This window comes from Apodemus sylvaticus, chromosome 12 (genome assembly GCF_947179515.1).
Source record: "Apodemus sylvaticus chromosome 12, mApoSyl1.1, whole genome shotgun sequence".
Lineage (NCBI taxonomy): Eukaryota > Metazoa > Chordata > Mammalia > Rodentia > Muridae > Apodemus > Apodemus sylvaticus.
Window position 1 is genome coordinate 38,526,856 of NC_067483.1, and position 27,947 is coordinate 38,554,802.

The following is a 27,947-nucleotide window of genomic DNA, read 5'->3' on the forward strand; positions in this document are numbered from 1 at the left end:
TTAAAGAGGCAGAAGCAGACAGGTTTCTGAGTTCGAGGCTAGAGAAACAAAACAAAACAAAAGTGTTTTAGTTAGGGTTTTACTGCTGTGAACAGACACCATGACCAAGACAACTCTTTTTTAAAATATCTTATTTATTTATTTATTTATTTATTTATTTATTTAATATGAGTATACTGCAGCTGTCTTTAGACACACCAGAAGAGGGCATCAAATCCCATTACAGATAGTTGTGAGCCACCATGTGGTTGCTGGGAATTGAACTCAGAACCTCTGGAAGAGCTGTCAGTACCCTTAACCACTGAGTCATTTCTCTAGCCCCAAGACAACTCTTATAAGGACAACATTTAACAAGGGCTGACTTACAGGTTCAGAGGTTCAGTCCATTATCAACAAGGACGGAACATGGCAGCATCTATGCAGACATGGTACAGGAGGAGCTGAGAGTTCTACATCTTCACCTGAAGGCCACTAAGAAAAGAATGGCTTCCAGGCAACTAGGACAGGGTCTTAAAGCCCACGCCCACAGTGACACACCTACTCCAACGAGGCCACACCCCCAAATAGTGCCAGTTCCTGAGCCAAGCATATTCAAACCACCAGAGTGGGACATGAGATACCACAATCAAGTTAATTTCTTTTTGAAAAATTATGCATTTATAATTTATGTGTGTGTGTGTGTTGTGCATATGGGTATGCACAAGCCACAGCACAGCACATAACAACTTTATGGAGTCAATTTTTATGTTGTTTTGGGGGTGTAGTGGTTTGAATGATAAATGTCCCCATAGTCTTAGACATCTGAATACTTGGTTCCCAGTCGGTGGCACAGTTCAGGTAGGTGTAGGAGGTCTTGCTGAGGGAAGTACGTCACTGGGGTGTGGCCATTGAGACTTCAAAAGGTGTGTCATTTCTAGTTCACATGCTCTGCCTTCTGCCTGCAGCTCGAGACTGAGCCCTGAGCCTCTCGCAGCACCCACCACCCCTGCCAGTTCCCCACCATGCCTGCCAGTTCCCCCACCACGCCTGCCAGTCCCCACCACTGTGGACTCTAGCTCTCTAGCACCATAGGCCTAAATGAACTCGTCTCTAAGTTGCCCTGGTCATGGCATTTTATCACACAACAGAAAATTAGCTTCGTGTTCTGAAGTTCTTCCCGAAGTGTGAAGAGAGAAGGACTGGCTGTGACACTGAGGGCCGCCATGCTTCCTGCCACAATGCTAATGAACTACACTTAACCTTTTCAACTGTAAGCCAGCCCTAACTAAATGTTTGTTTGTTTTGTTTTGGTTTGGTTTTGTTTTTAAATACGAGTTGCCCTGGTTGGGGCAGGAGAGATGGCTCAGCGGGTAAGAGCACTGACTGCTCTTTGGAAGGTCCTGAGTCCAAATCCCAGCAACCACAGGGTGGCTCACAACCATCTGTAACGAGAGCTCTGACTCCCTCTTCTGGTGTGTCTGAAGACAGCTACAGTGTACTTACATGTAATAAATGCATCTTTAAAAAAAAGAGTTGCCATGGTCATGATGTCTTTTCACAACAATAGAACACTGGCTAAGACATCGTCACTTACCTAACTCTGCCTCAAAGCTGAATTCCACAGCCTGAACCTCTGCTTCGTGTTCTTATCAGTGCAGACTTTCTCAGCCTACTTTGCAAACCCTTGAACTCTGACACAGCCTCTCTAACTCTTATTCGTTCTCTTATTCATTCTCTAACCCATACAGATGCACACAGATATATAGATGTGGTTACTGTGTGCTGTTTGACGTGAGGATTGGTATTAGTAATTTAAGACTAGAATCAAAGACCCTGCATTCACCTCAGCCAGGCTCCCAAGACAGGTGGGTCATGTGACAAATGCTGTCCTTGAAACTGCTAAAGCTTGTGAATTTACTGTTGTTCAATGAATTCTGATATTGTGGGAAGACACAAGCATGTTTTCTTTTCTTTCTTTTTTTTGGGGGGGGGCAGTTTTCGAGACAGGGTTTCTCTGTGTAGCCCCGGCTGTCCTGGAACTCACTCCGTAGACCACCAGGCTGGCCTCGAACTCAGAAATCCACCTGCCTCTGACTCCCAAGTGCTGGGATTAAAGGTGTATGCCACCACTGCCTGGCTTACAAGCATGTTTTCTTATGTTTCTGACAAAGTACACCAACGATACTAGACCAAGAGGGAAAAATTCCTAGAAGAAAAGAACTGGTCCTCTTATTTTATTTATTTATTTATTTATTAAAGATTTATTTATTATATGTAAGTACATTGTAGCTGTCTTCAGACACTCCAGAAGAGGGTGTTTGATTTTATTATGGATGGTTGTGAGCCACCATGTGGTTGCTGAGATTTGAACTCAGGACCATCAGAAGAACAATCAATGCTCTTAACTGTTGAGCCATTAAGTACACTGTGACTGTGTGTTCAGACACATCAGAAGAGGGGGTGTCAGATCTCTTTACAGATGGTTGTGAGCCACCATGTAGTCTCTGAAATTTGAACTCAGTACCTTCGGAAGAGCAGTCAGTGCTCTTAACCATTGAACCATCTCTCCAGTCCCCCCTCCCCCTTTTAGATTTGCTTATTATGTATACAGCATTCTGCCAGCATGGACGCCTGCAGGCCAGAAGAGGGCACCAGATCCCACATACAAATGGCTGTGAGTCACCATGTGGTTGCTGGGAATTGAACTCAGGACCTCTGGAAGAAAAAGCAATTGTTCTTAACTGCTGAGCCATCTCTTCAGCCTCTCAAATTAATTCTAATCGAAGAGGAAAAGCTTATAGCTAATGCTTTTAAGATATACAATCCGGGAGCTGGAGAGCTGGCTCAGCGGGTAAGAGCATTGACTGTTCTTACAGAAGACCTTGGTTCAATTCTCAGCAGCCCCCAAGGTGGCTCACCATTATCTGTTTCTCGGGGTCCAAAACCCTCTTTATTTGACCTCCTTGGGTACCAGTCATTGTATGTGGTGCAAGGAGGATATACGTGCAGGCAAAACACACATAAAACAAAATAAATAAATCTTCTCAAAAGATTTTTACAGAGGGAAACCTCTCTAGCTTAAAATTCAGGGTAATATGAGCCCTGCAAGGAGGTGCACCCTCTAGCAAGAATCTTCAACTGTGACCAATATTAAAAGTCAAAATTTTTTATCAACCAAGGAGCATCTTTTCCAAGGCACAATTAGAAACAGAGAGATAATTTCTCTTTTCCACATTTCTTTTTGAGACAGGGTTTTTCTGTGTAATTGTGTAATTTCTCTGGCTATTGTACACTCGCTCTGTAGACCAGGCTAGCCTCGAACTCAGAGATCTGCCTGCTTCTACCTCCTGAGTGCTGAGAATTGAAGGATGTGTCACGCCGGGCGGTGGTGGCGCACGCCTGTAATCCCAGCACTCTGGGAGGCAGAGGCAGGTGGATTTCTGAGTTCAAGGCCAGCCTGGTCTACAGAGTTAGTTCCAGGACAGCCAGAGCTACACAGAGAAACCCTGTCTCAAACAAACCAAATCCAAAAAACCAAAACCTAAATAAATAAATAAATAAATAAATAAATAAATAAATAAAAAGGATGTGTCACGACACCTAGCCTCCATATCAGGTTTTATAAGCCCAGAAAAGTACATGTATCAGACTAACAAAATTATTTTTTGTTGAAAATAGTGGAGAAAGACGCAAGCGGACTGGGTGTAGAGACCAAAACCCACGCCTTATGATGTTCTGTTCCTAGCTGTGCTTGTGAAGCAATTAGGCTTAGGTCATAGCTATGCCCTGAGGCTTGTAACTGTGGTAACTCATGTCTTGTCAAGTCCTCTGCAAATGATGCACACTGTGGGCTGGAAGATGGTGCCTGGCCTTACCTCACAGTCTAGAGACCACAAGTACCATGTTAAAGGACCTTTCTGTGGAGATTCTTCTCTAACCCTGAATACTTTTTGAATTATCTTAATGAGGAGGAAACATCTTTGCCCAGAGTAATATTGTTGGTGAAAGATAGCTCTAAACGTCATTTTATTGGTTTTGCTTGGCAAGTTTTTAGACCTGGCTATGGATTTGGCAGATGCCACCCACCAGGCTCAACTTACAGCCACTCCGCATTTATTTCCAATAGTAACTTTTCTTTTTAATTCACACACATACAATATCTGTAAGGTCATTTAATAAGGGCTCAAAGCACAATTTGATTAACTTTCCCCTTTACTCTAACCTTCACAACCGATAAGGGAAAGGTTTGAGCCTCTCTTCTCTTCCTCCCTCTCTACCTTCCTTTTCTTTTCCTTTTCAGGATCTTATGATGGCCAGGCTGGCCTCAAACTCACTATCTAGCTGATGCTGGCCTTGAACTCCTGGTCCTTCCTCTACCTCCTAGGTACTGGCATTACATTTTTGAAACAGCACACCTGGTGTCTTAGTCAGGGTTTCTATTCCTGCACAAAACATCATGACCAAGAAGCAAGTTGGGGAGGAAAGGGTTTATTGAGCTCACACTTCCACATTGCTGTTCATCACCAAAGGAAGTCAGGACTGGAACTCAAGCAGGTCAGGAAGCAGGAGCTGTTGCAGAGGCCATGGAGGGATGTTCCTTACTGGCTTGCTTCCCCTGCCTTGCTCAGCCTGCTCTCTTATAGAACCCAGGACCACCAGCCCAGGGATGGCACCACCCACAAGGGGCCCTCCCCACTAAATCACTAATTGAGAAAATGCCCCACAGCTGGCTCTCATGGAGGCATTTCCTCAAGGGAGGCTCCTTTCTTTGTGATAACTCTAGCTTGGTCAAATTGACACACAAAACCAGCCAGTACACCTGATTTTGAGTCTCTTTTATTTTTAAAGAAATTGAAAGTGCTATCCAGAAAGGATATCACAAGCATTCTCTCAGGAAATTCACTCTTTGAGTGTGGAGTCCCAGAAGGAGAGACCAGGGATCTCTGGTTTTTAATCTTATGTGCAGCTCATGAAGAGATTAATTTGCTTTGAACTTCTCTGCTGGTGCTATTGGTACCGCTCTGACTTAAAGAGACATTGCAGATGACTAAATGGCTACTTCGTTGTTTTGCTTTTTGAGACAGTGTTACTGTGTAGGGCTGGCTTAGAGCTTTGTAGACCAGGTTGCCCTTGAACTCCGCCTGCTTCTCCATCCTGAGTGCTGGGAGCGTGCCCCTACACCCAGTCTCCACCTTTACTTCTGTCAGTCAGAATCAAGAAGAAGGAAACTAATTGGGGTAAGAACAGGGCAGTGAATAGGAACAAGGAAAGGGACACCATCTTGAGAATGATCTTGAATAGGTGTTTCTGGGATAGGAAAGGTAATCAAGGGTTCCTAGGCCGGGATGAGTGTGCAATGCCACATTTGAGGGACGGGGCAATCATTCAATTCTAGTAACATCCACCATTTGAACTGAGGTGGCCCTGAGCAGCTGAGGGTAAGACGGAGCATACATCTGTGGTGGAAAATGACCAAAACAGTTAACAAAACAGCAGTATTTTCGGTTGACCAATTACCATGAGGTTTAGCAAAAGCAGACCCATGTGTCTCGGGAGGAACTGTGCAGTTTCTATTTACAGACTCCTGAGTGGGAAAACCAGGCACATTAATGAGTTCCCCAACTTCTAGTTCTCTGATTGGAAATTCACTTTTCCCTGGTTTCTCTGCTGTCAACACGTACTGCGTTTAAAAAAAAAAAAAAGTAAATTTAAAAGCAGACAGACTTGCTATGACTAATGTCAGAACTCCCAAAGCAGGCTCTTTCCAAAAATACATTGTAATTGATAGTACTATAAGCTCAGTGTAAAAGGACTGTGACACAACTTTTGGCCCCAGGCTGAAACAGATGTTTCCTGTTGGTTCAGGGGTAGCAGGAACATCTGCAGGTCTCCAGACCCCTTCACTGCTCTTGCTATGGTCCTTTAAATGCCTTAAATCTAACTTTTCAAGTGAATATTTCCAACGGGTATATCCAAACTGTCTACCTTAATAATTCTTATTTTCCCCCTTTAGTTTCTAAGAAATTGTAGGAAAAATGAGACTAGAGGTAAAGATGGACACACACACACACACACACACACACACACACACACACACGAAAAGATCTCAGGGCCTTCCACATGTCAAACATGAGCTTTATCACTGAGCTACATTCCCTTTGGAGAAAATTTATTTTGAGACATTGTTTCAACTACATTTCCTGCCTCAGGTTCCCAAACAGTTGACCTTACAATAGAGTACCTCCACTCTAGACATAAACACTTGTTTCTGAATGAAAATATCTTCATGTCCTTTGGGAAATTTTGTCTTTTTCAGTTTTAGGTTTGTTTAGACAAGTCTTGCTGTGTCACCCAGAGTGTCCTAGAATGCTCTCTGTAGCTCAGGGTTACCTCAGCCCTGCAGTCCTTCTGTCTGTGCCTCTGGGATTACAGGCATGCACCATCATGCCTAGTTTGCCCAAATTAGGTTTTGAGTTTCTTTTGGTTGTTGTTTTGAAACAGGGATTTCCTATGTGGCCCTGGCTGTTCTGGAACTCATTATGCAGAAGAGGCTGGCCTCCAGTTTGCACTCCTCCTGCCTCTGCCTCCTGAGTACTAGGATTACAGATATGTGCTACCATACTCAGCTCCAAAAATAGTTTTGCAAAACTGACAACTTTTAGTCAAAGTGGTTTCACAGGCTTGGTTACTTTGTGTTAAAGGGAAGGTTGCAGACACAGGAAGTAATGCTTATCTTTCAAAAGTTCACAGAGGGGTAACAGGATTGCATTTATGCAGAGTACTCAATTAATTTTACCAGGAGGCCAATGGCAGGGAAGAAGTGATAGATAAAAAGAAATGACATCAGCCGCTGGTGGTGGCGGCGCATTTCTGTAATCCCAGCACTCTGGGAGGCAGAGGCAGGCAGATTTCTGAGTTCCAGGCCAGCCTGGTCTACAGAGTGAGTTCCAGAATATCCAGGGCTATACAGAGAAACCCTGTCTTGAAAAAAAAACAAATAAAAAAAAACCCAAATAAATAAATAAATAAATAAATAAATAAAAATGACATCACTATTTACCAAGTGTCTACTTTGTACCACCCAGAAATTATGCCCTGCATTTAATCTGATGATGTACATTACCATCTTTTGATATGTGTCAGCTAACAAGATCTGAGAAGTTAACCAGCTTATTGAAAGCGACACAACTAGCAAACACCCAGGAAAACCAGTAACTCAAACTCTGAGCTGTCTGGCAACTGGTTAAAGAGAAGTTCTTCAGATTTCTTCAGAGGTTTGTTCAGCAGTCACTAGCACTGCTAGTACAATTACTTTCTTGTACCAAGCGTGACTTGTTTCCTTTGAGAATTATAGCTATGTAGTGCTGGAAAGACGACTCAGCGGTTAAGACCAGAGAGGACCTGAGCTGGGTTCTCAGCACCCACGTAAAACTGCTTGTAACTCCAGCTCCGGGGGATTGGGATCTGATATTCTCTTTCTTGGGTAGGTACTGACCAGGATGCTTCCTTCTTGTTGACTACCTTTCATAATACTGGAAGGTGCTATGCAGGTTTCTGGGGGGAAGTAACACCCAGATGTGAACCCCAATGAGACACAGTAACAACTGGCTTGGCAAGTACAATAGTGCCATGAAAATTATGGAAGCGACCAACTGCTTCCTGGTTGAGCTGAAATTCTACTCTCCAGGATAATTAGCCAAGATCCAGAAGCCCAGGAGCTCATAGGCTTACAAGGGAATCTACTACTATTATTTTATTTTGTTAGATGGACATAGTATCAGACTGGCCTGTACATACATATTAAACCAATAGATTAGTGCGACTCTCAGCTCTCTCTAGAGAAGCTTCTTTTTGCCTTGGATACTAGATAATACAGAGTGACATCTGGTCAAATGCAAAGATTCAATGCCTATGGAGTGTTCAACTATAAATGGGACATCTATATCCTGTCACCTCCACCCAGGGTTTAGAGAGCACTAAGGAGGAGGCAGCGGAAGGATTGCTAAGAGCCAGGGGTCTGGGGTGGCTGGACTCCTCTGGACATGACCATAGCACTCATGAATTTACAGCGGCCATGGTTGCCTGCTAAAGAGCTGTACAAGAACAAAGAGTCAACATTCCAGTGTGAACAGAGCATAGAAGCCCCATGAGCTATTGGCCTTTGATGTCTGCCAGAATGAGCCAGTTTTCTTTCTTTTTTTTTTTTTAAATTTTATTCAATATATTTTTATTTACATTTCAAATGATTTCCCCTTTTCTGGTCCTCCCACTTCCTGAAAGTCACATAGTCCCCCTTCCCTCCCTCTGTTCTCCCACCCATCCCTTCCATATATGGGCAACACTAACGCACTCAGAGGGTTAGGAAACAACAAAAAAGAGGTCATGAAGTTGAGAGGGCACATAGGGGGATCTGGGAGGAGTTAGAGGGGTGAGGGAGGGCAACTATGATGGAAATAGATTGTATGCATGGATGAAATTCTCAAAGACTAGAAATCACAGATATAGATATGAATGAAACTGAGCTTGGTGTTAAGAGCCAGTAAACTCATCACTTGGGAGGTGGAGGAAAGAGGGCCACAGTTCAAAGTCAACCTCAGTTTGAAGTTCATGAGACCTTGCTTCCAAAAACCAAATTTGTAAGAACAAATTACGCTTAACATCTTTATAGTGTTGATACTGAGACAGGGCTGCTGAGCGTTCAAGCCCAAACTGAGTGGCCGTCAATTCCATGGGAGCCTGAACTACAGAAACTGTCTCAAAAAGCCTATATAGACAAACACACATTCGTTTAGTGGGGTTAGGGAGACAAGATGGAACTCTCAACCGCCTCAGCAGCGAACATACTGAGAACTATCTTGTGAACCTTTGTATTTGGTGCTGATTTCTGTATCCCTTATTTGGTTGTTACAACTCTTCAAGATTAGGTTCTCACAGTGACTTTACAGACGATGAACTGGGTGTTTTGGATTCTTAAGGAAAATCACTTAGACTGGATGTGGTGGTGCACATCTGTAATCCCACCACTCGGGGTCGGGAGTTGAAGCAGAAGGATCTCTTATGAGTTCAGACCAGCTACAGGTACTGTTTCAAAATCAAACTAAAACCAAACAACAACAAGTTAAAGTTCTGGAACGAGCTAAATTGGTAAACCGGAAAGCTTTTCCCACTCCAGAGAGGCCATTTGCCAATGATACTGGTCAAGTGGTGGTGGTAGCTGTCAGTGTAAACCAGAGGGCGTTGCCCTCACACGTCAGCTCCGCCGCTACAGTCCTCGTCCCAGATTGCTATCCCGGGAGCCCTAACCCGTCCTAAACCGGACTTTGGACCTGCGGGGAAGCACGAATGTCCCGCAGAGCAGGAGTCGTCCCTGGAGCGAGTTCACCGGACGGACTAATAGGGAAAGTACCGGAGCCCTGGGCCAGAAACAAAACACAGGCTTCGGGGTTCGGCCCCTCCCCCGGAAGTGACGCGGGCTTCGGCGTTGAGGAAGGGACCCCGGCAGTGTCGGGGGGGTTTGAGAGTGGCGGAGGCCGTGGAACGACAGGAGACGGCGGCCGTAGTGAAGAACGTCGAGCGCACGCACGGCGAGTGGCAGCTTAACTAGCCACATCGCCGTCCCGGCCGCGTGGGCGAGGGCGGAGGGCGGGGCTCGAGACCTGCGGCAGCGGGAGATGCGGGCGGCGGCAGGCACGCGGCTGGCTCGGCTCGGCCGCCGCCGCTTTCTCCGGCCCCGGAGCGGGGGTCGCCGCTGTTTGCCTCGCCGACTTTGAGTCCCTAGTGTGAGGAGCTGTCGGCGACAGAGTCTAGCACCGCGTTCCAGGCCGAGAAGGATTCCTGTGTCCCGCCTGGTGAGCGGCACACCCACGCCCCGTCGGGGTCTCGCACCATCGCCCCTCAGCCTGGCTCAGCGCGGGCCGGGCGGAGGTGGCGGGCGCGGCAGGAAGTGCACCGGGCGGCGGGAGGGGCGGAGCTTGGTGGCGGGGGGGTGGGACCTGGCGGGAGGGCGGGGCCTGCTGGCGCGCTCTCCTTAGGAGCAGCTCCGCGGAGCTCAGGTGCTCGCCGGAGCGCCCCCTCCGCCTTTCCCGCACTTCGGTGGGTCCTGCAAGTCCCTTGGGCGGAAGGTGGCAGCGGTTTTTGTTGCCTGGGTGGGGCAGAGGGGAACAGTTTTAACTTGCTGTAGTGGCAGGAAGTTGGAAAGTGAAAGTGCTTTCTTGACTCGCCCACGGGCCGGAGGTTTGCGTCTCCCCGCACTTTGATCTCGGGGCGCGCGGCGTCACGCCGCATTCTTCCCTTCCCCAAGCTCGCTGTCCATCCGGCCACAGGTTTTTCTTTCTCTACTTTTCAGCAGTCCTCCTCCTCGTTTCCTGTACAGCTGTGGCAAGCTTTTCCTCGCAAAAGCATTGGAAACGTCTTTGTGGGGAGGTGTCTTAACGGGCATCGACAAGAAATAAGGGGAATTTGTTGGGCGAATTCAGAAGACACGGTTGGCTTTTTCTCGAGCCGTTGTAATGTGAAGGTTAGGTCATTTAAGATTCTTTAAGCAGAACGGCTGCCGTGCCAGGGTCGACAAGAATAGTGTGTCGTTCTAGGGTCAGAGCTCTTCTCCCTCTCTCTTTCCCCCCTATGCACAGAACGTGGAGCTATTATATTTCCGGCTAGGAGTGGTGTTTTTGTTAAAACAGTATGATTCAACTTTTCCCCGTAGGAACTCTTTGTTCTTTGATCCTTGCTTTCATTTTCAAATGGAAACTGCTTACGCGGAGCTCATTACATTTTTTTGGGAAATACCGTCTTAAGTTTTGGGATAACCGTTATATATTTGAGGCAGGGCATGTACTGTGTTGAGTCACCAGCACAAAAAGGGGGAAAAAAAGTATACATTTAATATCCTCTTATGGCTATCACCGTTGCCCTCTGCCTCCTGTCCTTCCTTCTTAGGGTAGGTATCAAAACTGGGGCCTGCATCAGGTGTTCATCAGCTGATTGTTCTCCAGGCTCCCCTGTTCTTTTCCCCTCGCACTTCTACGAGAAAGGAAGCAGCAGTTTTCTTTACCTAGGTGCAGGGCTGGCCATCTAACCTGTGTTCTCAAGCATGCTAGACAAGACAAGCACTCTTCCGCCGAGCTGCTCTCCGCCTCCCAAAGCCCTCTCTTTCCATGTAGTTTAGAGATTGGTCTTTGAGTGTTAAACCTTTTCAAGCATTTAACCTCTCAACGATCAGATACTATCATTTGGGTCCATTTAAGTCTGCCTCCATTATGCTTCTAAAAATCCTTTTGAAGCTGTAATTGTTAGTACTTAGACAGTGCCTCTGTTTTTGTACCTGTCTGGTATTTGTCTGTCTTGTTCCTCTCCGTTGATAAGTAGCCCAGGCTTCGTACCCACAGTCCTCCCTGCTTCATCCCAGGAGAGCCTGGGTTAAAGGCGTGACCCCAGACTGTTTGATTTCCACTTGGCTCCTGTACTTTGGGGGTGGGGGAGGGTCTCGAGTATCTCATGTAGCCCTAGCTGGCCTGGAACTCAGATTGAACTGTTTTTGCCTCAGTGCTGGGATAAACGCGTGTTGTCACCATGTTCTCTGTCATAGTTGAGGAAATCATTGAGGTTCCCTTGTAGGAGCTAAAATGAAGAGTTTCAATGGTGTATGTAGGAGTTTTTTGAAAGAATAACCTGACACAGAAATTGAATCATGGGTTAAGGGCTGTATTTCAGTAGTAGAGCCCACGTTTACCTTGGGTTTGATCTTTAGCCCGACTAATTTTTTTGTGGTGTGCTTTTTCTTTTCTTTTCTTTTCTTTCTTTCTTTCTTTCTTTCTTTCTTTCTTTCTTTCTTTCTTTCTTTTTTTTTTTTGAGGCATGATCTCATAGGGGTCAGGATGGCCTTGATCTCTTGATTTTTCTGCTTCCTAAAGTGTTGAGACATACAAGTTTATTGTAACAGACGGATGCCCTGGAACATGCTGGCGTGGGCTCACAGAGATCTACCTGTCTCTGCCTCCTGAGTGCCAGAATTAAAGGCGGGCTCTCGCAGATCTTCCTGGGGTAAAGGGTGTTCTTCCCTTAGGCCCCTGTTTACTGGAGTAATTTTAGCAGGCTGCACTAGGATGTAATTGCCAAAGTTGGAAAAGTACTAATAAAAAAGTAACTCGCAGTAAGAATAGACATCATCAGAAAAAGAAGCCTGTCTGGTGTAAACTCAGAACAGTGACAGGGCTGCCCCTCCCCCGACACACTTACTGGCAATAATAAACACTGTTTTAGCTCTGCTGAGGGAAGCCCCGGGGAAGACATCTAGCGAGCTCACTTATGACAGGAGCTCTTTGTGGATTGCTGTCACTCAGCCTCTGGTGTTTAAAGATGGCAGCACTCTTGCTGGGTGCAGAGGAGGTCTCTGTCTTGGGGAGAGGACTGCAGACTGAAGGGGCCTGGGCTTCCTGCAGTCTCACCAGCAGCTCTGACTGGGAGGCATCTCTTATCTCACTGTCGCAGAGACTGTGTCAAAAGCGGGAACTAAAGGTGACTGGAAGGTATTTTCATGCTTGAGAGAAATTCTAGAAGCCCAAACAGTTTCCTCGCCGGCGCTCACTGATCTGTCCTGAGTCATATGTTGTTAGGCTTAGTCTTCTCATGCCTGAGTTGTGTAACTCGGTTATGTTAGGTTTGTTTGTCTTCGACAGCTTCAGCCATGTCTCACGTCACCTGCCGAGAGAGAACATACAGTTGAGTGTGTTGTAATGCATAGAGTGGAGTCACTACAGTCTTAGTTGAGAACCTGGTGGTCACTGCTTTCCTTCTGCGGTTCTCTCTGCTCCTTTTGCTGGATGCCTCTCCCTCAGCCCGCTCAAAAGTCTAGACAGTCGGACCTGAGCATTTCCTGTCACTGGAGCCATGCACGGGCCCTTTGTGGCCACGGCTGCAGCTAGTGCTGTTACTTTTCTCATGTTTTCATCAGTGTTGCATCAGTACTTAATTTCTTTTGTTTTAAAAGAGTAGATGTGTGCGTGTGTGTGTGTGTGTGTGTGTGTGTGTGTGTGTGTCCTTCTGTGTAGCATGATGTACCAGGACAGTCCACAGGTGTAAGTCCTCACCTTCTACTGTGTTTGACACAGGGTCTTTCTACCCCAGTCAGCTGCCCCTGCCCATGTCTCTTTGGGGCACTGGTGTTACAGGTGTTTGTTACGGCTTTATGTAGATTCTGGGCATTCGAACTAGGCCCTCATGCTTATATGCAAATGCTTTAATAACCAAGCCATCTTTCTGCCCATCTTGATTCCTTTTAACGTCTGAGTAATATTCCATTATATGAATGTGCTATAGTTTATATTTCATTCAAAAGTTGGATGGACATTTGAGTTGATTCCACTCTTAGGTTTATGAATAATTTTGCTGCGAATATTCCTGGTTTGATTTTTTGTTTTGAGACAGAATTTTGCAGTGTATTTCTGTTTGGCTTAGAACTTGCTATGTTGACCAGGCTGGCATTGAGCTCACAGACTCTGCCTGCCTCTGCCTCCTAGTCCTGGAATTAACTTGGACATACGTTTCTATTATGTAGGTGTGTACATGGCTACTTGGTAAATGTGGCAGTAGAGGGATTGTGTTTAGATTGTCTGCCAGTTACGTGTGAGTTTCAGTTTCTGTCCTTGTCAGTTTATTGTTGCCCTTTCCGCTTAAAATAGTCATGCAGTGTTTTTTGTTTTCAAGTTCTCTATGATGAATAATGGGGAGATCTTTCTGTGTGCTTATTGGCTATTTTCAGCTTTTCTCTGGAGAGACACCTGTGCCTGCCTTTTCTTTATGCTATAAGAGTTTGGGATGCAAGTACCTTTTATGACACATGATTTTTGAGAGTTTTGGTGTTAGAACATTCGAAGGGGATTGTCTTCTGGCTGGCTGATATTCACAGCACAATTTAACTTTTTGATATAGTCTAATTTGCCTGTCTTTGTAGTGTTTTATTAGAATTGACTTACCTTTAAACCTTTCTCTGAAATCCCACTGAGATTTCATTCCTAAAGGAGGTGTTTCTAATTTTAATTAATTAATCTTGTTTTTTTTAAAGATTAATTTACTTTGAGTACACTGTCACTGCCTTCGGATACACTAGAAGAGAGCATCAGACCCCATTATAGATGGTTGTGAGCCACTGTGTGGTTGCTGGGAATTGAACTCAGAACCTCTGGAAGAGCAGTCAGTGCTCTTAATCTCTGAGCCATCTCTCCAGCCCTAATCTTGGGTTTTCAAGATAGGGGTTCTCTGTGTAACAGTCCTGGATTGCACTCTGTAGAACAGTCTGGCCTTAGACTCACAGAAGTCTGCCTACTTCTGTCTCCCAGATGCTGGGATTAAAGGTGTGTACCATTGCCATCCGCCCTGATTTTACATTTTATAGAAGGTGTTTGGTCACTTGTCACATATAAAAAAACATGTTGATTTGGTCAGAGCTGCCATTTGAATTCTTCTCATGAAGTTCTATGAGAGGAAAATGTCTCTGAGACAGTCTCAGCGGCAGGGGGACTAAGGTCTAGTGGCGGAAGCCAGGGTGGCGGTACGGTTGATGCAGCTGCAGTCCTCTGAACAGTTCTACAGCACAGGGTTAGCCAGCTCTAATGGCAGGCTTGCTGGAATTGGGATGGGAAACTTTGGCCTGAACAGGAAGACCCGAATATTGAAGGATTTTCCTTCTGTTCTTGATCTGATTGGTAATTAAATAAAGGAAGAAACTCAGCAGACTGTGAAACAGTAACAGAACTGCAGATTGAATTGCGGAACATTTTGTTGAATTTTCAGTGCTGCCAATTTGTATGTAAACTGCCCTGGTATGACGCTTAACGTTTGGAGGAGAAATACCAGTTGGATTAGGAACAAATCGATCCCTCCACACCAGCCTCCTGGCCACCCAAGACGCACATCTTGTCAGAGAAACACAATGGGCTCATTGGCCGTATATTGAACTGGCGGTCTTCTGAGAGGATGTGATGATAATGAGACTTTAAGGTAAAAGTTAAGAACTGGGGCTGCAGAGATGGCGCAGCGGTTAAGAGCACTGACTGCTCTTCCAGAGGTCCTGAGTTCAAATCCTAGCAACTACATGGTAGCTCACAACTATTTGTAATGGCATCTGATACCCTCTTCTGGTGCGTCTGAAGACAGCTGCAGTGTACTCATATAAATAAAAATAAATAAATCTTTTAAAAAAGTAACTTGTTTAAAAAAGAAGTTAAGAACTGACCCTCTGACTTCCAGTCTTTAGCTCACACCTATCATTTATAGAACTAGCTTTATTTTCTTTGAAAGCTGCTTGCTGTTTAAGGTAGCATTTCCTTCCTGTCATGGTGCAGATGGAACCCAAGGCCTCAGGCATGCACCTGTTTCATTCACTGCTGAGCCAAACTCAACCGAGTTTGGTTCCAAACAGTCATGTCCAGCATTCCAGCTTGGGGGATATGACACCCTCTTGTGGCCCTGTGGTCACCACTTTCATATTCACAAATATGGGATGAGCGTGGGCTCAGACACATCATTCCAAATAAAAATAAAATCTAAAAAAAAAAAAAGATTCCTTAAGGGAGCTGGTCATAGTGGTACACAGTTGTAATCCCAGTACTTGGCTGGCCGAGGCGGGAGAACCGTGAGTTCAAGGCCGGCTGAGGCCACATAGGGAGCACTGTCAAATAAAACAAACCCTTGGTAGCATAGCAAATGTGAGAATGTGGACTCTGGACTCAGATGGCCGAGGCTTAAGACTCAGTGTTAGCATTTGCTGTGTGTCTTTGGACAAGCTCCCTAGCCCTTCAGTGATCTATTTTGGAGTGTGCAGTGGCGGTGGGACAGTATGTCTTGCAGGAGCGCTGTGCAGGGACACTTACGTCTCACCTCTCTGTTCCTTCAGCCCACTGCTATGGACAGTGCCATCACTCTGTGGCAGTTCCTTCTCCAGCTCCTGCAGGAGCCTCAGAACGAGCACATGATCTGCTGGACATCTAATAATGGGGAGTTCAAGCTTCTGCAGGCGGAGGAGGTGGCTCGCCTCTGGGGGATTCGCAAGAACAAGCCTAATATGAATTATGACAAACTCAGCCGAGCCCTGAGATATTACTACGTAAAGGTAAACACCTGCCCTCACCCCGGCATCGCCCTCTCCCTTAGAACTGGAGCTACAAACAGTTGTTAGCCACCTTACTTGGGTGCTGGGAACTGAGCTAAGGTTCATTCTCTTAACCCCTGAGCCATCCCTCCAGCCCCTTAGATGTTCTTTAAAAGGGGAAAGTATGAGATTGGAATACAAAGAATACTGGAGATGCTTGAGAATAAATACTCATATATGTCAGAATTTACTTTAAAGATTGTCATTTAGGGCTAGGGTTGCAGTTCAATTGGTAGGCGGCTTACTGGCATATATGAAGCAGGGTTTGAGGCTAGCTCCATCTCTAACACAGCATAGACTGGGTCATGTGGCACAAGCCCATAATCCTAACACTAAGGAGGTGTAGGCATGATGACCAGAAGTTGATGACTTAACAAATGTGAAGCTAGCATGCTCTGCTCCATTAAAAGAAAGGGGGGGGGGGCTGGGGAGATGGCTGTTAGTAGTACTTATAGTGCAAGCATGGTGACCAGACAAGTTTGCTGCCCAGCAATCATATAAAAAACCAGGAGTGGTGTGCCTGTATCCTAGTGCTGGGCAGGAGAGAGTGGGGAATCCCTGGGGCTGCTAGCCAGGCTTTATAAGTTAGCAACCCTAACTGACGCCGACAGCTGTGGCTTTTACCCGCCATGCACACACAGGCGCACACCTGCCTTCACACATGGGAAAACCCACACACATCTATGCACACAAAAAATTTCACCATATATACTTGTGGATTGAATTATTTGCTTAGTTTAGTCTAGGGAACACAAATTAATGCTTTAAAGAATAGCTGTTGCCTGCCCCAGGTATGGTGACTTACCTGTAACTCAGCACTTAAGAGGCTGAGGCAGGAGGATTGCCGTGGGTTCTAGATCAGCAAGAGACACTATTTAAAATTGAGTTGGTTATTTTTTCCTCCTCCTCCTCTTCTTCCTCCTCTTCCTCTTCTTTCTCCTCTTCCTCTTTGTTTTGTTTGTTTGTTTGTTTGTTTTTTTGTTTTTTTTTTTGAGACAGGTTTCCACTGGGTAACCCTAGCTACCCTGGAACTAGCTCCGTAGACCAGGCTAGCCTCAAAACCTGCTTCTGCCTCCTGAGTTCAGGGTCTAAAGGCATGAACCACCCACCACTGCCTGGTTAGAGTTGATTTCTTAGTTTAAATTATACTTAAGGTTTTAAAATTTATGTTATGTGTGTGTGACGGAGAGAGTCCACACTTATGCCATGGCACATCTGCGGAGGTCTGGCACAAGTGTCTTGTTTTCTTAAGATATATTTATATGTATTAGAATTTTGCCTGTAGCATGTCTATGTGACACTTGAATGCCTAGTACCCAAGGAGACAGGAAGAGGATGTCAGATCCCTTAGAACTGAAGTCATTGATGATTGTAGGCTATCATATGGATGCTGAGAATCAAACCCACGTCCTCTGGTAGAGCAGCCAGTACCTCATTCATTCATTCATTCATTCATTTTGAGGCAGGGTCCTGGCTGTTCTGAATCTCTCAGTGTAGACTTAGCTGGTCTTGAACTTAGAGGTCCTCCTGCCTCTACCTCCCGAATGCCAGGGTTAAAGGTGTGTGTGCCACCACACCTACCTATAGCAGCCAATGGTCTTATCTGTTAAGCTGTCTCCCCCATCCTCCAGAGGCTAGCTTTTGAGGGTGTGTTCTCCCTGCCCATTGTACTTGTTGAAGCAGTGTCTCTTTCTGCTGCTGAGCTGCATATTCCAGGGTAGCTGGCCTGCAAGCCTCCTGGCAGGTCTCCTGTTGCTGCCTGCCACCTCTGTGGAGTGCTGGGGTCACATGGCCCTACTATAGTATCCAGCTCTTTACATTCCAGGGCTCAAACTTGATCCTTCAGGCTTACATAGACAATGCCCTTACCTGTCAAGCCTTCTCCTCGACCCAAAATTATATCTTTTAATGTGTTATGACTTTGAATATTTACTTGGGCACTGGAGAAAAATAAACATCTCCAAAGTTTAGACTTAGAATAAGAATCCAAGCTGTTTCCTGCAACCTTCAGAAGTTGATCTTACCAGCTTTCCCAAGACTCAGTTGAAGGAAATAGGAACCTCAGTGCGGTCATACTGAGACCCTTTAGTTTCTCAGAGTGCTTATAGCTTCTGCCAATGGGACCTAAGGTTAGTGAGTTCTGACATAATACGGGCATTTATTTGGCTGAGAGCATCAAACAGTTACAGTCTCGGCTTTTATGTGATATTTTAGTCTAGTTGCTAATGAGGCTTTGAACTGCTTTAATTTCTCTGAACATGGACTGTGTTTGGTATGGGTTGATGAACGTAGATGCTTTTAAAGTTGTTTAAAAGCTATGTCTAGTTCTCAAATAGAGCACTTCCCTCTATTTGAGGGAAATAGGCCCCCTTTTTCATGAACCATGAGAGGTAATTTATGTGAAAGTATAAGGATGCTTATCTTCTCTACCTACAGAACATCATTAAAAAGGTGAATGGTCAGAAGTTTGTGTACAAGTTTGTCTCCTATCCAGAGATTTTGAAAATGGATCCGCTGACGGTAGGCAGGATTGAGGGAGACTGTGAAACTTTAAATTCCATTGAAGCCAGCAGTTCCAAAGATGCCGAGTGTGGAGGGAAGGAGAGGCCCCCTCCGCCTGGAGCCAAGACCTCCAGTCGCAATGACTACATACACTCTGGTTTGTATTCCTCATTTACTCTCAACTCTCTGAACACCTCCAATAAGAAGCTTTTCAAGTCCATAAAGATAGAGAATCCAGCAGAAAAGCTAGCAGAGAAGAAAGCTCAGGAGCCAACACCGTCCGTCATCAAATTCGTGACAACACCTGCCAAAAAGCCACCTGTTGAGCCTGTCGCCGTTGCCTTTTCAACAAGCCCTAGTATTTCTCCATCTTCTGAAGAAACGATCCAGGCGTTGGAGACATTGGTCTCTCCCACACTACCTTCCCTGGAAGCCCCAGCCTCAGTATCCATTCTGGCTGCCACCTTTAACCCCACTCCTCCAGTACCATCCATACCCCTTCCTCTAAAGGAGCCTTCCAGGACACCCTCTCCACCACTGAGTTCTAACCCAGACATTGACACAGACATTGAATCGGTGGCTTCCCAGCCAATGGAACTTCCAGAGAACTTGTCACTGGAGCCTAAAAATGAGGATTCAGCTTTGCCAGAAAAGGACAAAACAAATAACTCATCAAGATCTAAGAAGCCCAAAGGGTTAGAACTGACGCCCGCCCTTGTGGTCACAGGCAGTGACCCCAGCCCCCTGGGGATCTTAAGCCCATCTCTCCCGACTGCGTCTCTCACACCAGCACTCTTTTCACAGGTAGCTTGCTCTTTCTCTTAAGTGTGACTGCATCCATTCACCCTTTAAGCCGTGTCTAGAATTTATACCTGAAAGATTTCAATTTCTGGTAATTTGATTGTCTTAGGAAGATTATATATAAACCTGGGAAACTCATTTCCTTACCTTAATTAGAATCTTCAAAACAATAGAGATTAGATGTTTCATCTTTTAAAATTCCTTGTTCTCAGGCAGATGATACATCAGATGGTTGGTGCTTTGTAGCGTTGACAGAACCTGGGGTTCCACCCCCATCACTGTGTAAACCAGGCATGGGGTCTGTACACCTGGAATCCCAGCACTCAGGAGATGGGGCAGGTAGATCAGAGGCTAAAGGCCATCCTTGGCGAGCATAGCCAGTTTGAGACTAGCCTGTGCTACATGAGACCCTCTTTAAATAAAGCAGAACTCATTGATTTGCACAGTGTTCTACCTCTTCCCTTATATCTGTCGCCATCAGGAGAAAGCAGAAGGGACTGAGAACCTTGAGAGGAGGGTGGTGTGGCCTTCGTAGTCAGCGAATCTAGTTAGCATTAGGTATTAACTTGCTCACCGTGGACAGCTCTGGAATAAGACTACCCCAGATGGACTGACATTATAGGTACTCAGCTGGTGCTCTGTTGTAACTGAATTTAGGTTTGTTTTCTAGTTTGGAAAGACCCTATAAGTTTGGTTATACAGTGATTATTGTGATGCTTATCTTTCCTAGGTTATAAAATGACTCAGCTTTTCATTTTGATAACATTTCGGCCGTAGGGCGTTTGGGGGAGGAGGCTATAGTATGTGGGTTCCGTTTGTCTCCTGGGAAGGACAGAGCACAGTCCCTGCAAGCCCGTGAGCGGTCGGTCTTGTTGTGTGTTGCAGACTCCCATCTTGCTGACTCCGAGCCCCTTGCTCTCCAGCATCCACTTCTGGAGCACTCTCAGCCCATTTGCTCCCCTGAGCCCAGCCAGACTGCAAGGTGCTAATACGCTTTTCCAGGTAAGTTACCCAAAGTGCCCTCCTGTAACGGGGGGATGTTAAGTGTGGAAATGGGCAGAGGTGATAGCCCATTGCCCAGTGTCATTGTCACACACCTCCCATTTGATGACTGTTTCACAGACCATGGCTGGGTACTGGTTGCCTTTTTCCTTTCGGTGCAGTGGGTGATTGGGGCCTGTCACTCTCAGTGGCTGCCCAGCATAGCGAGGAACTTTCATACTCTGTGTTGCTAGCCCAGGAAAACACTGATGTTCAAGGCACAGTGTCTATTGAATGCATATGGCTTTTTTGTGCTACATTAAGTCAAAGCACTGTAAGTCAGACAGTCTGTGTACATAACAGCAGTGCATGCACACAGGGCCATGATGAGGACACATTTAGTGCATTTTGATTAGAAATACTTACACATATACAACCTGTTTCCCTGTTTACCCCCTCCTGTTGTCTTCGGAGCCTTCCATCCCTCCTCTTCACAATACTTCTCCTACTTTCAGGTCTTATTTTGAGGTGGGTGGGGTTAGGGTTACTTGCCTGTGCATGAGTGGGTTCGGGACTATACCCTGAAGAAAGATGAGTCCTCCTCAGTCCTCCGCTGTAACTATCATAGCTCCTCAGCTAGGATGGGGCCTCACGTGTTCCTTCCCATCTGCGCTGGAAAGTAGACTTCCTTGATTTTACTTGATCTTCCCACAGCTGCTATGAGTGTCTGAACTCAAGACGGTATCATTTTGAGAAGACAGTATCTTAAAGCACTGTTCCCATCTTCTTGGCTCTTAAATTCTTTCTACCCCCTCTTCCACAGTGTCCCCGAGTCTTGGGGTGTGTGATACACATGTCCCATTAATAGCTGTGCACGCCACCAACACGTGTTCACTGCACTTAGACCCATTGTGAGTCTCGGTACTAACCGTTGTTCACTGCACAAAGAAGCCTCTCTGGAGCTGGAGAAGAGGCTCAGTGGTAAGAGTGTGTACTGCTCTTGCCCTGGACCAGAGTTTAGGTCCCATTGTCCTTTTTGGGAACCTGCACTCACACATACAAACCTGCACACATAGACACTGAGTTTGCTTTTTTTAAAAGCTGCTTTTATAAGGGTCAAGAACTGCATTCATCACCGAGTGTTTATAAAGGTAAGTATTTAGAAGGCTGTTGGATAACATGTTCATTTTTAGCAAAACAATAACAGTGGGTCTCCTTAAGACCTATGACCTCCCTAGCCGCGGGCTTTTGACCAGGTTTACAGTAGGAGGCATGGATTCCCTCCCATGGATCAGGCTTTAGATCTTAATTAGAAAAGCGGTTTGTTACTCCCATAATATTCACAGGACAGTAGCACCGGTGGACATAGGCTGCCTGGCAAGTCAGTACTTCAGCATATGAGATCCATTGCTAGGCAGGGCTACCAATGGCTTGTCTCTTCTAGTAGCCTACACACCACGTTCCAGCACTGTGAGAGCTAGCTAGCAGGAGGGAGGTTTCCAGGTCAGTTGCAGCTTGGTTTCTCTGACCTGCAACCACAGTGTGTGGTAACTTTAGGAATAGGTCTCAGCAACTGGTGGGCAACCAAGAGCAGTCGCAATAGCCTACAGTGTTTTCAGAGCCCCTGAGAACTCTTTGGCCAACAGTTCTTAAGGAGGCATCCCATGCTTGGCACTAGAATTTGTTTAATTGCTTATGATTTCTGGGAACAGCATTATCCACCCATGATGCAAGGTGTCTTCATTGAAACTTCCTTAAAAATCATATTCTTTAATTAGCTTACTAATTAAAGTAGTTGATTTCCATTAATATTTTGTTAGTTTTTCAAGAGAGTTTCTTTGTGTAGTCCTGGCTAACTCACTCTGTAGACCAGGCTGGCCACAAACTGAGACATCTCCTGCCTCTGCCTCCCAAGTGCTGGGACTAGTGGTGTGTGCTAGTCTGGCTCCATTAAACATTTCGTAATACGTAGTTTTAGTTAATGTCCCACTCCCTTCTTTTCTTGCTTAAACCTTTTCATTCTCAGTCCCCTTCCTCATCTGCACGGCACATGTGCTCTGCTGTTGATGGGAGTGTGTCTTGGGAAAGGAATCACTGAGTTTTGCTTTATGCTGTCATGATGTGCTTATGCAAACATGATGGTTTAGCCTATTATGCAAAATGAGAAAACATGTTGGAGATAGCCCTTTACACCTGCAGTCCCAGCACTGAGGGGACTTGGGTAGGATTTCAGTGAGTGTGAGTTACATAGTTACAGGCCTGCCTAAGTTACAGTGTGACCCTGTCTAAAAACAGCCTGGGAACAGGAGATGTGTGTCTAAGCCTACTGAGGGTAAGAGAACACTCCATAATAATAATAATGATAATGATAGTGACAGTGATAATGATAATAGTAGTAGTAGTAAGTGGTAAGTATATAAGCCAGTGACACTTTTCATTACTGGGTGTAGGTGCTGTACACAACTCTATGAGCTGTACTTTTGCACAAGTAGCACTACAATAGATTATTTACACAAACACCCAAAGAAAATGTTGCACCAAGACTCTAGGATAGCTGTCATGTTATCAGATTGCTTTGTTGATAGAACGTTTCAGCTTCATTATCTTCTTAGGACCCTTGATAGAAGTGTGTGCTGCATGACTCGGGGCACTCGTGCTGTGGGAAGATGCTGCCTACCGCCTTTCTCTCTTTAATTGTTTGTAGGTTCCCACTTGTAATTCCTTAAAAAAAAAAGGTTTATTAATTTATTTTTGAGTATTAATACTCTGTGCATGTACACCTGTATACCAGAAGAGAGCATTAGATACCAGTATAGATGGTTCTGAGCCACCATGTGGTTGCTGGGAATTGAACTCAGGACCTCTGGAAGAGCAGAGAGTGTTCTTAACCGCCAAGCCATCTCTCCACCTCCTATGTTTTGTTTTGTTTTTTAAAAAGAGGGAAGTCTTGAGAATATTGTTATCAGTTACCTCTCATAATCGACACTTTTCAGCCTTTCCTGCTGAACCAGCGCTGTCTAGCATTGCACATACGATGTTTAGGAAATGTACTTTGTGTCGTCTCCCCACCAAGATGTTAGGAAGTTCCGAGTTACATTTTTTACTTCCTCCTGTGTGGGAAGTGATTCTCCTCAGAACAAGTGGAGTGTCAGTGAGCTGAACCGTTAAAGGCAAAGCCTGGAGCTGACCCCTGTGCTCTCAGGAAGCACAGGCAGCACTTGCCCAGGTAAGGGCCCTGGAGCACTTGTGCCTCTCTGGATCTCCTGTTGGGGATTCACAGTTGATTTTGTAACTGAGTAACACCCTCGTGAGCTTATCATTTATCAGACTTCAACCTCTGAGGTAAACGTAAGGTGTATGCCAGGGCGTCATCCATTCCTTGGAGGTAGATTGGAAAAAGTTAGTATTTACATTGTTAGGACAAATATATTTTTTTGAAAAAATTTATTTAAAAAAATTTAATACAATATAGTTTGATCATATTTTTTCTCTTCCCCCAAATCCTCCCAGATCCTTCTCTCTTCCTACCCACCAACTTCAAGTACCCTCTCTCTAGTCTCGTGTGTGTGTGTGTGTGTGTGTGTGTGTGTGTGTGTCTTTAAATCAACACAGAACAAAGAAATGAAAATCAGAACAATCTAAAGATAAAGCAGTTAGACAGAATAATGAAATGAAAGCACAACAGTAACAACAGCAACAGCATGGTGTCTGTGTCGCCCGGCTCCTCCTGGACACAGGGCCAGCCCTGGAGCATGGTTGATGTCCTCAGGGACAGTTCGTGGATAAAACTGATTTCCCCTTTGCCAGTGGCTACCAATAGCTTCAAAGAGGACATTTTGTTTGCTTTTCCTATGACAATATCTTGGGTCTTCGAGACAGCACGTTGGGTGAGGCATTTGCTGTGTGAGTCTGACAGCTTGATTGATGGCCAGAACCCACGTAAAGGTGTGGGGAGAGAGCTGCCTTCACAGAGCTCTCACCTCACACTGCCGCCCTGGCACCTGTGTGTGGGGCACTCCACCGCCCTACCACACATGATAACTGTAAACAAGAAATGTAACAGTCTCCCGTGGTACAGTCACTGCCTTTGTCTTGAAGTGTCCTGTGTTCTGCCCTGGGGGAGAGGAGGGACCGAACATGGAAGGAGAGATTAGGACTGGATGCTAACCTGCATTTGTTTCCTTCTAGTTTCCTTCTGTACTCAACAGTCACGGCCCATTCACTCTCTCTGGCCTGGACGGACCTTCCACTCCGGGGCCGTTTTCTCCAGACCTACAGAAGACATAACCAGTGCAGTTGTGGACTAAGAGACCAAGGAACTAGGACGTGGACATCCACCATGCTCCGTTCAAAAGCGCGATAGTTCTGCAGAGCTCATGACAGACTGTCGTGGTTCCCCTGCCTGTTGACAAGCCTTTTCAGGACTCCGAAAAGTCGGACTGGACAGAAAATGCCTTAATCGGAGCCCAAGCTCCGCCTCACTTCTTTTTTAAAAAGGTGTTTTGTTGTTGTTGCTGTTTTTTGTTTTGTTTTGTTGTTGTTTTAAGTTTTGTGCAAAAACCTTTGTCTGTTGGGGTTCAGCAGCTGTGTTTCTCAAGAGAGTCACAGAACAAAGTCACTGGTCCTGGATGTTAGGACCCTTTGGCCAGGGGAAAAAAAGTATGCCTAGAATCTGTTACTTAAAGAAATACTTGTTAGCCACGTATGATGGCCCACTTCCGCGATCTCAGCACTTGGAAAGCTGAGGCGGGAGGAGAACACCAAGGATGAAGAAGGCCTAGCCTAGGATATATATATATATAGTGAGACTGTCTCAAAACAACAAAAATACTACTTAAATGGGGCTAGAAGTCTATTTAGTAGTGAGTAGTCTGCTCTGTTGCATGTCTGAAGGGAGCTGCTCGGGAGCACTGGGAGAAGCCTTAGGTGGGTTGGCCCTGCTGGGGGTCTGTTTTGCCGTGAGCTCTGACATGGCATTTCCACAGAAAGGCATCTTGTTTGCACTTACCTGAGCAGATCTCTGTGCCATCTGCACCTATGATCATGTCTGAACCTGTCACCAGGCCCTGAGCTATTCTAGCACAAGACTTTGGAAGCTCAGTTTTAATGTAGGTTTTGGAACATTCTGTGAGGACAGGAGATCCCACTGTGAGCAGAGCTCTCTGGGGTGTGCTTTGAGTGGGATGGTTCTGTATCCATGCAGCACAGCATGCAAGTGGTGATTTTTTTTCCGGAGATTAGAATTGTGGTTTGAAAATTGAACCAAAAAGGTTCAGTAAATACCCAGAGACAGGAGGTGGGATATTTTCCATCTAGAAGACCCCGAGGGTGACAGGCCCCTTTTCTTTCTTTCTTTCTTTCTTTCTTTCTTTCTTTCTTTCTTTCTTTCTTTCTTTCTTTCTTTCTTTCTTTCTTTCTTTCTTTCTTTCTTTCTTTCTTCCTTTCTTCCTTCCTTCCTTCCTTCCTTCCTTCCTTCCTTCCTTCCTTCCTTCCTTCCTTCCTTCTTTCCTTCCTTCCTTTTTTGATTTGGTTTTTTTCGAGACAGGGTTTCTCTGTATAGCTCTGTCCTGGAACTCACTCTGTAGACCAGGTTGGCCTTGAACTCAGAAATCCGCCTGCCTCTGCCTTCCAGAGTGCTGGGATTACAGGTGTGCGCCACCACTGCCCGGCGCCCCCTTTCTTCTTGCCAATTTTATTCACTTCTGCTATGCACTTAACATGATGCTTCCTTTTAAATCTAAGGTCCAAGGATGAAGCAGTGTTTATGTGTAATCAGGAAGGCAAACTCCAAAGTGAAACTTCCTAGTTAGCTGGAGATACAGACGTGCTTATTTCTTTCCAAAAGTGTTTTAACTTACAGAAGATCAGATTGCAACTAGCCATTCTCATACATAGGAAATTGGTTATAAAATTAGTAATGAGAAGTAGGGGCCTTTCACCTGCATATTATGGAATACTGTGTGGTAAGACAGAGCCAGATGTGTACAGATACACTGATCTCGAGTTGATGCTAATTTCACAGTGGAATCTTGAAATTTTTGACTCTAAAGTCCAGAACTAAATTAAACCACACGTTCTTCCCCCTGCCCATTAAACCCTAGACATGACCTGAGTGGCATGAAGGAGGAGGGGGCTTGTGGGCTCAGAATGACACTGATAACCTGGTGGCATCTTTTCAGCTGCATAGCATTGGCTGTCCAGTGCAGAGGCACTTGAGTGTGGAAGTGTGTGCTGGCTGGGCTGGGGAGGGGAGGGAAGGACCACAGTGCCTTTTAGAGGGGCAGCTAGAGACCTGATACTGGTTCGTCTGTGGTTATCCAGGAGTTCTGTTCCCAGGATGTGCAATAGCAGTGTTGAGAAGTTGGGTTCAGAGCGATGGGAATAGGTACTGTAATGGGCTTTCTTCTCATGGTGCATTATTTAGTTTGCATGCATATTCGGAATTACCCTCAGCAGCACTTTGTAGTAATTTAGTGGGTTAATATTGTGTAAACTAAGTAAGTATTGATAGATGACCTAACTAGATGTTTGAAATTCTGAATACATAAAAATATTTTTATCTTCTTGAGTTAAAGGAGAAAAGCCATTGATTTGTTTTCACAGATGAAATATTTGGTAATTTACTGTCTTAGCACAGAGCTGCCTTGGGTCCGAGGGCACCATTTAAACTCAGGCCGGGTGTGGTAGCACAGGCCTGTAATCCCACCACCCGGGAAATGGAAGCTGGAGGATCAAGAGTCGGGGCTAGCCTCAGCTACATAGTAAGTTTGAGACTAGTTTAGACTACATGAGACCCTGTCTCAAAAAAACAGGCAAAAATCTCAGCAACTTTGTAAGAAACCATGAGGCCTTGTGGGATTGGATAGACCTGCCTTTGGATGGATTTATGGGAGCATGTGCCTGGGCTGTGCACGCGTGTGTCCTTTTTTGTTAAAGTTGGTATAACTTTGCTGTGTGTGTGAGGCAGACATTTCTATCTATAGACTACCTCCTTCCTGAAAAAGTCTGAACTTTGTTTTGGTTTGAATAGCCATAGAGTTCTTAGCATCAACAGATATATTCAGGGAGAGATGCTATCCCTTCAACTCATCTCTGGTGTGCACCACCAGTCACCTTGCTAGGGCGAAGGAAGCCAGGCACCAGTAGCCTGAGGCGAGGGGAGTGGGAGTTTGAGGCTTCTTCTGAGGCAGTGGAGCCTTTCTTCCACTCTGGGCCATCCCAGCTTAACCCAGTGACTGAAGGTGTGAGAGTTGGGGTCTCAGGGTCTCCTGCGAAGGCCTGGGTTGGAGGGTCTGCTGGTTCCCTTGGGTGTCCGTGGGTCCCCTGGGGTGGGTTTGAAGGCTGTACACAGCCGCTCAGCAGTGCCACACACCCCTGTGTCTGCGTCCCTGGGTGGGTTTTCACTTAAACTGTACTTTTACTCATGACGATGTTTTTAAAATACAAAATTAAAATGTCAAGTTTAACTTAAGTAATCTTTTAGTGACTTCTTGTAGTCTTATTGTGTTATTACAGTCCTGTGGCGTAGTCTATATGT

At 45.5% G+C, this 27,947-nt stretch overlaps 1 protein-coding gene across 5 annotated transcripts; it reads left to right on the top strand.

Moving 5' to 3' along the window:
- The first annotated feature begins 9,420 nt into the window (after positions 1–9,420).
- Positions 9,421–27,881, top strand: Elk4 (ETS transcription factor ELK4). Of its 5 annotated transcripts, XM_052201263.1 has the most exons (6): positions 9,421–9,827; positions 14,770–14,976; positions 15,872–16,087; positions 18,563–19,432; positions 20,315–20,431; positions 24,599–27,881. In XM_052201263.1, the coding sequence occupies exons 3-6, from the start codon at positions 15,881–15,883 to the stop codon at positions 24,695–24,697; spliced, it is 1,293 nt and encodes a 430-aa protein (XP_052057223.1). In that variant the 5' UTR covers positions 9,421–9,827; positions 14,770–14,976; positions 15,872–15,880; the 3' UTR covers positions 24,698–27,881. The 5 variants fall into 5 exon arrangements, with proteins under 5 accessions (XP_052057223.1, XP_052057219.1, XP_052057221.1 ...); XM_052201259.1 differs by lacking the exon at positions 14,770–14,976 and having other exon boundaries at positions 9,428–9,827; XM_052201261.1 differs by lacking the exons at positions 9,421–9,827; positions 14,770–14,976 and adding an exon at positions 9,995–10,071.
- Positions 27,882–27,947: the final 66 nt, after the last annotated feature.